General features: G+C 65.6%; 2 protein-coding genes across 2 annotated transcripts in view; one reads left to right on the plus strand and one right to left on the minus strand.

The window, feature by feature from the left end:
* The window catches only part of CCDC190 (coiled-coil domain containing 190), a 14347-nt gene extending 12654 nt beyond the window's left edge, over positions 1–1693 (minus strand). Inside the window, exon 1 of the transcript XR_008627363.1 lies at positions 1559–1693. The gene's annotated coding sequence lies outside the window, so the exon portion shown is untranslated. The remainder of the gene's footprint in view (positions 1–1558) is intronic.
* Positions 1694–5534: 3841 nt separating this feature from the next.
* On the plus strand, positions 5535–9957 carry RGS4 (regulator of G protein signaling 4). The gene is made up of 5 exons (XM_004613880.2): positions 5535–5691; positions 6992–7096; positions 7186–7247; positions 7508–7674; positions 8483–9957. The coding sequence occupies exons 1-5, from the start codon at positions 5558–5560 to the stop codon at positions 8720–8722; spliced, it is 708 nt and encodes a 235-aa protein (XP_004613937.2). The 5' UTR covers positions 5535–5557; the 3' UTR covers positions 8723–9957.
* Positions 9958–10530: the final 573 nt, after the last annotated feature.

Below are 10530 nucleotides of genomic sequence, written 5' to 3' on the forward strand. Positions count from 1 at the left end.
GTCTCAGCACTGTGGCTTGCAGTACAGACACTGAGAGGTTATCAGGAATATCCCTTTACCTACCTTGAACCCCCCAATCCTGTCCATGTGACCCTTCCCAGCTGTGACTGTCATCCCGGTCCCTTCTCTCGTACCCACCCTCCGCCCCACACCCGTGTGGTTGCTCCCCACCCCCGACCGCCCTCCTGGCCCTCGCTCTGCTGGGCTCCGTCCGCAGACAGGAGGCTGTTCCCGCCTATCCCCGCGCTCAGCCGCCTTCGGTGCAGTTCCACTTTCCGGGCACGTGGGTGACCTCCTGCCTTTCCTGCCAGGTGCAGGGACGGCCCAGAGACGATCCCAGGACCCAGAGGCCCCCGGGTGCAGGGAACCATGTGGGGTGCCGGGAACCGAACCCGGGTTGGCGGCGTGCAAGGCAGGCCCCTCCCGAGGGCTGGCCCTCTGCCCCCGTATTTCTGTGGACCCGAGACCGTCCCTCCCGCCACCCTTCCCGCCCCCAGCCCTGTTGTCCCTCCTCCCTCAGCGAGTAGCTGACGGTGACGCCAAGACTGTCTCAGAGCAGCACCAGGGCGCATTCATGGCGGCGAGCAGCGGGGTGTTGGGCGGGGCAGGGGGCTTGCACACGGCTGGCCAGGCTGGGTCCTGGGCCCACCCGCGGTCCCCAAGGCCTCCAGGGGTGAGCCCCGAGCACAGACCCAGGGACAGATGCGGAGGCTGGGCTGCTCTCCCCTTTTGCTTCTCGGAAGGTTCCAGACCCCGGCCCTGCTCAGGCCTGCAGACTTGGCCTCGTTAGAAAGGGCCGTTGCGGGGGACAGGCCACCAGGTCTCCTCCGACAGACACGCGTGCTCCTGAAACTACAGTCCCGCACCGGGGACACCCCATGGTGATAAGACCTGATCGTAAACTTGGCTGGTGGATAGATTGGATCTGGCATGCCGGGACACTAGGGCAGTGCTGGGGACAGATGACATCATGGATGCCACTAGCTTGCATGTGCACACACATGCACATAGGTGCACACACATGCACACATGCATGCACACACATATACACATATGCGCACACATGTGCACACATGCACACACTTGCATGCACACGTATGCACACACATACACACATGCATGCATTGCACACATGCACACATATACACATGCACACAGGTGTACACATGCACACAGGCACACACATACACACATGCATGCACACATGCACCCACATGCACACATGCACGCATTGCACACATGCACACATATACACACATGCACACAGGTGCACACATGCACACCTATGCATACACACATGCACACATACACCCACATGCGCACACATTCACACACACATGCACACATATACGCACACATATGCATGCATGCACGCACATGTACACATGTGCGCACACATACACACATGCACACATGCACAATGTATGCACATGCATGCACAAACTCGGCACACATGCACACACATGCACGCACACATACTTGGCGTGCGCACATACACATGCTCACTCACATGCATGCACACACACATCCACGAGTACACCCATATGTAGGCACATACAGGAGCTCACACCAGCCCTGCATCCTGTCCCCCCGGAGAGAGCTGCGGGAATCCGAGGCTGGCCACCAGCTGACGGTCCCCAAAGCAAACCAGGCTGTGTAGGGGCCAGGCCTGGCTCGACTCCCCTGATTGCTGTGCCCCGAGATAGTCTCAGAGAAAGCCGTGAAGATGAGAGTCACGTTGCCACGGCAACCGGAGGCAGGAAGTCTCTGCCTCCAGGATGAGCAGTCAGGCCCCGTCAGAGCCTATTTCCAGAGGGACAGACAGAGGGAGCAGCCCCCGCAGAGACAGCTGAGAGGAGCACTGGACCAGGAGTCAGCCGCTCCCGCCTGGCCCCAATCCCGAGCTTCTGAGTCCTCAGCCTGGTTTCCTGGGCTCCCACACGGGCCCCGCCACCTACGGTTGCTCTGGGCTATCTGGGGACACACGTAGCCACGTGAGGACACATCCAGGAGTTTCTGGGCTGTGAGCTGCTTTTGGTACCCGCCCGGAGATGCCAGACCCAGAACCAGGGAGACGAAACGGAACCCTGCCCTGGGTGGGCCCTGCCCCGGCCCTAGGCACGACTCTTCCAGGGGTCAGCAGATGGCCACGGGCAGCTGTGTGAGGCGGAACAGCGTGCAGACCCCACCGCCCCCCCGCGGCCCAGATGTGGGCACCAGGTGGACCCTGCAGTGAATGCGTGTCCCGGCGTGTCCAGAAACTGAAGCTGGCCCGAGGAAAGCGCCCTCTGCCCCGTCCAGCCCAGACTCCCCCAGACATGCAGCATTTCAACTTGTGCATGGGGGGGGGGCGGGAAATGCAGCTGGACCCCGGAGCAGAGTGACCCCAGAGCACAGACCCAGGGGGACACCAAGGTGCTTGCTGGGTGTGGCCCCCAAGTGAAAAATGAATAGGCAGAACTGGGGGCACGACTCTCTGGGCCCCTCACCCAGCAGCTGGAACCCCACGAACACTGCAGGCTGGTGATGGGGTCTGCAGGCAGGGCTCCCCACCCGCGGGACGGACCCTCCGGGGGTCTGCACGCAGCAAACACCTTCGAGCTTTGCTTCCTGCCCAGCATCAGATCCACCACTGACCCTCTCTTGGGCAGTGGCTCTCCCAGCCCCCACCCCATGTCGAAGGCAGGGACCCCCAGAAAGGCTCGTTTGCACCCAGTTCCCGCCAGAGCTACCCTTGCAGACCCTCCCTGTGGCCTGAACAGGCTGCACAGACTCTGTCAGGGTCCAAGGCCTGGGCTGCTCTGGGGGGCGCTCACTGGCCCCCGGGGCAGCCGCGGGGACAGAAGGGCACTCTGGCCGGTGGAACAGGCCCAGGATGACAAGGGGGCATCCCGGCCAGGCAGTGGCGGACGGACTCCGTGACCTCGGGCTCTCTGGGACCAATAGCAGACGCAGTGCAGAGAGGAAGGGGGGATCTCTGAGGAAGAGACAGTGCATGGACCGAGACGAGGAGCTAGGAGGGGTGGATGGACGGAAGGACATGATGGACAGGTGGATGGGTGGGTACTAGGTGGGCAGGCGAAAGGATGGATGGATTGATAAAAGGATGGATGGAGGGGCTGGAGCGATAGCACAGCGGGGAGAGCGTTTGCCTTGCACACGGCCGACCCGGGTTCGATTCCCAGCATCCCATATGGTCCCCTGAGCACCGCCAGGGGTGATTCCTGAGTGCATGAGCCAGGAGTAACCCCTGTGCATCGCCGGGTGTGACCCAAAAAGCCCCCCAAAAAAATACCATTAGAGGGGCTGGAGAGATAGCACAGAGGGTAGGGCGTTTGCCTTGCACGCGGCCGACCCGGGTTCAAATCCCAGCATCCCATATGGTCCCCTGAGCATGACCAGGGGTAATTCCTGAGTGCAAAGGCAGGAGTAACCCCTGTGCATTGCCAGGTGTGACCCAAAAAGCAAAAAAAAAAAAATACCATTAGAATTGATAACAAATTCCCTGCACGCCCGAATAGGTAGGGCTCAATGAGAGACGTTACTGGTGCCCGCTCGAACTAATCGATGAGCAACAGGATGACAGTGACAGTGACATGGGTTTGGGGAATTTTAGAGGAAGGATAATCAGCAAACTGGGAACTCTAGAAATCTAGATCTTTCCACGGAGGGCCGTGCTGGAGAGCTGGCTGCTGGATCCTGCAGATTCAGAAAGCTTCGGGCACCAGGGACTAGGGAGCCAGTTCGAGAGAAGAAAAGTGGATTTCCAAGGGTTCGTGCAGGGATTGAAAACCAAAGTGGAAAAAAAAAAAAGCACTGGGCAGCTGTGGTCTGGGCGGTCTTGGCGAAGAAGCTGGAAGTTTCTTTTGGAGGGAGGGGCTGACCAGGGCATCGGCGGCCAGAGAGGCAAGGGGTCGCCGCCGTGGGGAGCACTGTTCCAGGAGTGTGTGGAGTGCGGGGGCGGGGGGGGAGGGTTGGGGCCGCCTTCCCTCTCCAGCCTGGGTTGACCTGCGGCGTTTCTGCCCGAGCCCCGCCCGAGAAGCGAGCCCCCCTGGCCGGAAGGAGGGGGGCGGGCAGGAGCGGTGGAATTAGGTCAATGAGGCAGAGGCAGAAAAGTGGGTGAAACGTTCCCCGGGAGCGCGGCTCCCGCAGAGGAAATCATGTCAATTTCGGCCGCATTGACCTGGACTCTGCTGGTGACGGATGATGAGATAATGCGGGGACAGTGGCTGAGAGCTGAGGGCTGCGGCACAGGAGAGGCAGACGCTGCATGACTCACCCGCCAGGCCGCGGGGGCTCGGAGCCCAGTGCCCGGCAGCCCGCTGAAAGGAGGCGGCCGGGGCCGGGGCGATGGGACAGCGGGGAGGGCGCTGGCCTTGCACACGGCCGACCCGGGTTCGATCTGCAGCATCCCACAGGGTCCCCTGAGCACCGCCAGGAGTGATCCCTGAGTCCAGAGCCAGGAGTCAGCCCTGAGCATCGCCGGGTGGGACCCCAAAAGCAAAAGAAAGCAAGGAAGAGGTGGGGTGGGAGCTGGGGAGTGGGAAGTGTGCCTCACTGACACTTTGGGGGACCAGAGGGCACAAAGTCCCCCCCTCCTGGGCCTGGTGGCCCAGCCAGAAGGAGAGGCGTGGCAAGAGTTCTAGCACCTTCCGGCCCCTTCCAGGTCTTCACCACGGAGCTGGTTTCCCTGTGCGTGTGGGGCCTGCCCCCCAGTCCAGAGACGTGGAGTGGGTGTGAGGGCCGGGGAGGAGGGGGCAGGGCAGCCCGAGTCCTGCGGGAACAGGACAGTGGACGCAGCCGCCCGCCGGGCAGAGCCTGGCCAGGAGAAGGTCCGCCCGGGGCGTTGTGTGGACACGGGGGGGTCTCACTGGTGCTGGGAAGGCATGCACGGCCCCGCACCCTTTGGTGTTTACACCCTTTGGTGTTTACCCAGGAGAGGGGCGAGGATCGGCCGCGTCCAGCCCGTCCCCCCTCCTGGACCCTGCTGGCCGGGCCCAGCCCTGTTCTCCAGGAGGTGGGTAACATTCTGCAGAATTCCCGGCAAAGCCACCCCCGCTGCCCCTCCCTGGCTCGGGGCCCCCAGGACCCCCTGAGCCCAGAGTCTGCATATTCTGCAGGGGCCAGAGGGGCGTCTCCTGGGCAGCAGCTGGCCAGGAGGAACGAAGCTGCCCTGGGAGGGGGGCGTTGAGGAGGCGCCTTTCCCGCCCCCTCTGCACACTCAGGTGAGCCTGGGGTTTGCTTTGCTTCGCCTCTTTTGCAGGAAGGTCGCCCCCTGGTCCCTGCCCCCTGCCCAGCCCGGCCAGCTGCCCCCACGCCCCGCCCACCACGCGGCTCCGTGCAGAAGGGGCTGGGCGGGGCCTTGAGCCGGCGGCGGCGCCTCTGATCGGCGGCGTGGGCGGGACGACGCCTCTGATTGGCGGCACGGGCAGCAAGGTGCCTCTGATTGGCGGCGTGGGCGGGACGACGCCTCTGATTGGCGGCACGGGCAGCAAGGCGCCTCTGATTGGCGGCGTGGCCGGGACGCCGCCGCTGATTGGCAGCGCCGCCGCTATAAATGCCTGCAGCCGGGCTGGCGCGGCCAGCAGTGGCCAGCGGCGCCCTCTGGCAGCGGGAGAGCCAAGCTGGCCGTCACCTTCCGAGCAAGATGTGCAAGGGGCTGGCTGGTTTGCCCGCGTCCTGCCTGCGGAGGTAAGGCGGCGGCTCTCTGCATGGTCCATCTGTCCCTGCAGGGTGACCAGCACGGGTGACCACACCTGGGGAGGGTGCTGGGGGGCAGTGCTGGGGCTCGGACCTGGCTGGACGCTCCCCAGCCTGCCAAGTGGGCCGCACAGAGGGCTGTGACCTTGGCTGGAGGGTTGCCCCTGAGGGTCACGAGGGTCACCTGGGCAGCAGAGCCAGCCCCGAGGGTGGGGGGTGGTGGTCACTTCCTGCTGGACGACTCCCACCTCCTCTCCGCGGATCAGGAGCCCCGGCTGGAGGCTGGACCTTGTTTCTGGTGCTGGCCATGGTCCAGGTGCGGTTACTGGGGAGACCCCCTTGCACTGCCCCAGCCCCTGTGTGGGGGGCTTCCTGCGGGACCCCCACCCCTGGGAAGTCTGCCCCGAAGGCACAGGGAAGCAGATGCCCTTCCAGCCCGGGGGGCAGCGGGCGCCCGGGTCGCACCTAGGGCTGAGCGAGATGCGGCTGGGGATGAATCAGACGAGACGCAGGACAAGGGGGAGGGCAGCGGGGGGGGGGACGCTCTGTCCCGGTCCCCAGTGACCTGTGTGCCGGGCACCGTCCTCCCGGTGTCCACGCTGCAGAGGGGACCCAGCTGCCCAAGGTCAGCCCACGCCAGGCGCCGGTGCCCGAGAGTTCCTGTTCGGCCTCCAGGGCCCTGGGGCCCGTCCGCGACCGTCTCCCTCCTGTGCCCGCGGGGGGCATTTCCAAGTCTGGGTGGGACCCAGGACCCCGAGACACGGCTGACCCCTGCGCGTGTGGTGTCACCGTGTCCCTCTCCAGACACGCAGCGAGGGGCCGGCCGAGGGCGTGGGGGGGACATGTGTGTGTGTGCGCGCGTGTCCCTGTGTGTCTGTGTGTGTATCCGTGTGTGCTGCGTGTGTTCGCGTCTGTGTGCGTGTGTAGGTGGACGCAGCCCGGGAGCTCAGGTTTTGGCCAGAGCTGGAGCGGGGGGTTGGGGGGTCACACTGCCCCCTCACGGCGGGACTCTGGGCTGTGATGCACTGACTCCTTCCTGGGTGCTCAGTGCCTGCTCAGTGGGGTCGCGCGCGGGAGCAGTGGGTGAGGTCAGTCACTTCCTGTCCCCCCTGCCCGCCCGGCCCTGACCACTCTCGGGCCCTGAGCATGACCAGGCAGGGCACGGCAGCCAGGTGGCCGTGGGGGTCACTGCAGGGCACGGACAGCGGGGCCCCAGGCTGGGTCGCGGCAGGCCTGGGGGGGGTGGGGGCCTCTCTGAGCCACCCGCGCCCTCACCGCCCGCGTCCCGCAGCGCCAAGGACATGAAGCACCGGCTGGCCTTCCTGCTGCAGAAGCCGGACGGCGGCCAGCCCGGCGCCCCCCACGGCAGGAAGGACCGGGCGGCACGGTGCCAGAGGTGAGGGCGCCGGCCCGCGCGGGGCAGGGGCGCAGCGGGGCGGGCGCCCCCGGGCCTGGCAGGGACCCGAGGGTCTGTGTCCCCTGCAGGGCGACCCCTGAGGAGGTGAAGCGGTGGGCAGAGTCCCTGGAGAGCCTCATCAGCCACGAGTGTGAGTGCCCGGCGCCCTCCGCCCTCCGCCCTCTGCCCTTCCCCACGGCCGATGCGGAGGCTCGAACCCCGGCAGCCCACCAGGCCCCCTGAGCCCCGGCCGTGGCCCAGAACCCCAAACCCCAAACGAAAGCAGACCCCGGCCCCGCTGCCCGAGCACTCTCGGGAGAGCCCGGCCCTGAGCACTGCTCAGGAGAACCCGGGGTCCCGGCCGGCAGCGCATGCCGCGAGGGTCCCAGCCTGTCCCCCCGCCCCCCGCAGGCGGCCGGGCGGCCTTCAGGGCCTTCCTGCGCTCCGAGTACAGCGAGGAGAACCTGGACTTCTGGCTCAGCTGCGAGGCCTACAAGCACGCCACGCCGGCCTGCCAGCTCGCGCCCCGCGCACGCGCCATCTACGGGGAGTTCATCTCCGTGCAGGCGTGCCGCGAGGTGGGTCGGGCCCCCACTAGGGACACGTGGGGCGGCCACGGCTGCCATTTCCCCCAGGGAATCGCCCAGGCGGGCATGAGAAAGGACACAGGCAGCGACCGAGCCCCCAGCTGCAGCCCTGTGACCACTCCCGGCTCTGTGCTCGGGGCTGACTCCCGGCTCTGTGCTCGGGACTGACTCCCGGCTCTGTGCTCAGGACAGACTCCCGGCTCTGTGCTCAGGACTGACTCCCAGCTCTGTGCTCAGGACTGACTCCCGGCTCTGTACTCAGGGCTGACTCCCAGCTCTGTGCTCAGGGATGACTCACAGCTCTGTGCTCAGGGATGACTCACAGCTCTGTGCTCGGGGCTGACTCCTGGCTCTGTGCTCAGGGCTCACTCCTAGCTCTGTGCTCAGGGCTGACTCCCAGCTCTGTGCTCAGGGCTCAATCCTGCCTCTGTGCTCAGGGCTCATTCCCGGCTCTGTGCTCAGGGTTAAATCCTGGCCCTGTGCTCAGGCTCACTCCCGGCTCTGTGCTCAGGGCTGACTCCCAGCTCTGTGCTCAGGGTGACTCCCGGCTCTGTGCTCGGGGTGAACTCCCGTCTCTGTGCTTAGGGTGACTCCCGGCTCTGCGCTCGGGCTCACTCCTGGCAGGGTCACCCATGGGATGCAGTGGGGTGACACCCAGCAGGGCCAGGCGAGTGCCCTCCCAGCTGTACTGTCCAGCCCTGGGCGGTGGGGGGGGCATCCACCTTCCTCCTTGCCTGGGTGCACGTGGCACTTCCACGTCCCCTCCCCGAGCCCGGTCTGCGTCCCCCCCCCCCGACAGGTCAACCTTGACTCCTGCACCCGAGAGCAGACCAGCCGGAACGTTCTGGAACCCACCCCCACCTGCTTCGACGAGGCCCAGGGGAAGATCTTCAACCTGATGAAGAAGGATTCCTACCGCCGCTTCCTCAAGTCCCGCTTCTACCTGGATTTCCTGGGGCCCTCGGCCTGCGGCGGGGAGGGGCAGGGGCGCGGCCCCGAGGCGGGCGAGCGCGGCGCCCCCCTGCCCCTGTGTGCCTGAGATGCCGGGACCCTGCCGGAGCCCGGAGCACACCTGCCACCACTGCCCCCCCAGATGCACCGTGTACCTCGTGGCCTGCCCCCCACTCCCGGCGTCCACCCCGTGGCCGGCCCCTGGCCCTGCCGCTGACCCGAGCAGTCGCGTGTAGATGAGGACCCCGAGCCAGGCACGGGCAGTACCCGCCGTCTACACCCGCCGGACCCCAGGTGCCTCATCCAACGCATCCCACCTGGGGCCCGCAGGGAGGAGGTGGGCGGGGCGAGGCCCAGCCTGACCCCGGCTCCCTCCTCTCCCCATCCAGCCCTTCCCGCTCCCGACACCACCGCAGCACGATGGCCCGGGCGCGGAGCCCCTCTCAGAGGGAGACTCCCGAGCACTGTGGCCCGGGGTGGGGGAGGGGGCGGGAGGGGAAAGTGTGTGGGAGAGGAACGCCCCGGGCAGGCCCTTGGAGCTTCTCTCAGCACGTGCCGTGCGCAGACATTTCTCCTTTCTGTTATTTATGCGGTTTTGTACGGTGATTTTTTAAATTGCTGTGTTGTTTTATACACCCGGGGTGGGTGTCCCCCGAATCACTCATGAATGGCCTGGGACCCTCATTCTTGGAAGCCCACTGTGTTAGGAGTGCATGCACACGCAGGCAAGCGTGCACGCGCACAGGGACATGCATGCACAGGCAAACACGGACAGGTGCACACAGAGACGTGTGCACACATATGTGGACAAGCACACACAGACATGCGTGCATGCACACACACGGACAGGCACACAGAAGCATGTGTGCACACAGACATGCATGCATGCACACACGGAGGACAGGAACAGACATGTGTGCACATATACATGGACAAGCACACAGGCACGTGCATGTACAGATTTGCACATGCATGCATGTGTGCAGGAAGGCATGTATACAGAATACACAGACCCATGCACACACATGTGCGCAAACATGCATGCATGCTGAATGGAAAGACCCATGCACACACGTGTGTGCGCAGACACACGTGTACATCCACGCACACATAGACTCCACCTTCCCCAGACAGTTCCATGCTTGGCTGCCTCTGACCCCTGACCCTCCCGCAGATAGCATGTGTGAGTCTTGGGCTCGCCCCCCCCTCTGCTGTGTCCCCCCCCTGCCCCCAGTACCGGGGTCCAACAGTGTGTGCAGACTTGGCCTCTGGTCCTGGGCCGGCGTTCGGGTCGTGCCCAGAGGAGTAAACGGTTTTCTGAAAGTGCGTCTGCTGTGTGTGTCTCCAGGGGACTGCGGGCCCCACACGCGGGCCGGGCTGTGGGGCCCCCTCCCCTCGCCCGTGCAGTGCTGCCCCGCTCCCCTCCTCTCCCCTGTGCAGTGCCACCCCGCTCCCCTCCCCTCCCCTGTGCAGTGCCCGCCCCGCTCCCCTCCCCTCCCCTGTGCAGTGCCCGCCCCGCTCCCCTCCACTCCCCTGTGCAGTGCCCGCCCCGCTCCCCTCCCCTCGCCTATGCAGTGCCCACCCCGCTCCCCTCCCCTCGCCCATGCAGGGCCCACCCCGCTCCCCTCCCCTCCCCTGTGTAGTGCCCGCCCCGCTCCCCTCCCCTCGCCCATGCAGTGCCCACACTGGGCTCCAGGGATGAAGATACTCCAGAGAAACTCGGGCTTCTGCCTTGGGGGGCTAATAAATGCTTCACCCCCACCCGCTGCTGGGAGCCGTGGCTGATTTGCAGGCTGGGCCGAGGGGGACAGCGGGGGCGCTGGCCGGGCCCTGCAGGGAGCTCCCCGGGCAGTGATGGGCCCAGGGGCACGGCAGGCCGGGGTCGGCCTACTGCGC

This window comes from Sorex araneus, chromosome X (assembly GCF_027595985.1).
Source record: "Sorex araneus isolate mSorAra2 chromosome X, mSorAra2.pri, whole genome shotgun sequence".
In the NCBI taxonomy this organism is placed as follows: Eukaryota; Metazoa; Chordata; class Mammalia; order Eulipotyphla; family Soricidae; genus Sorex; species Sorex araneus.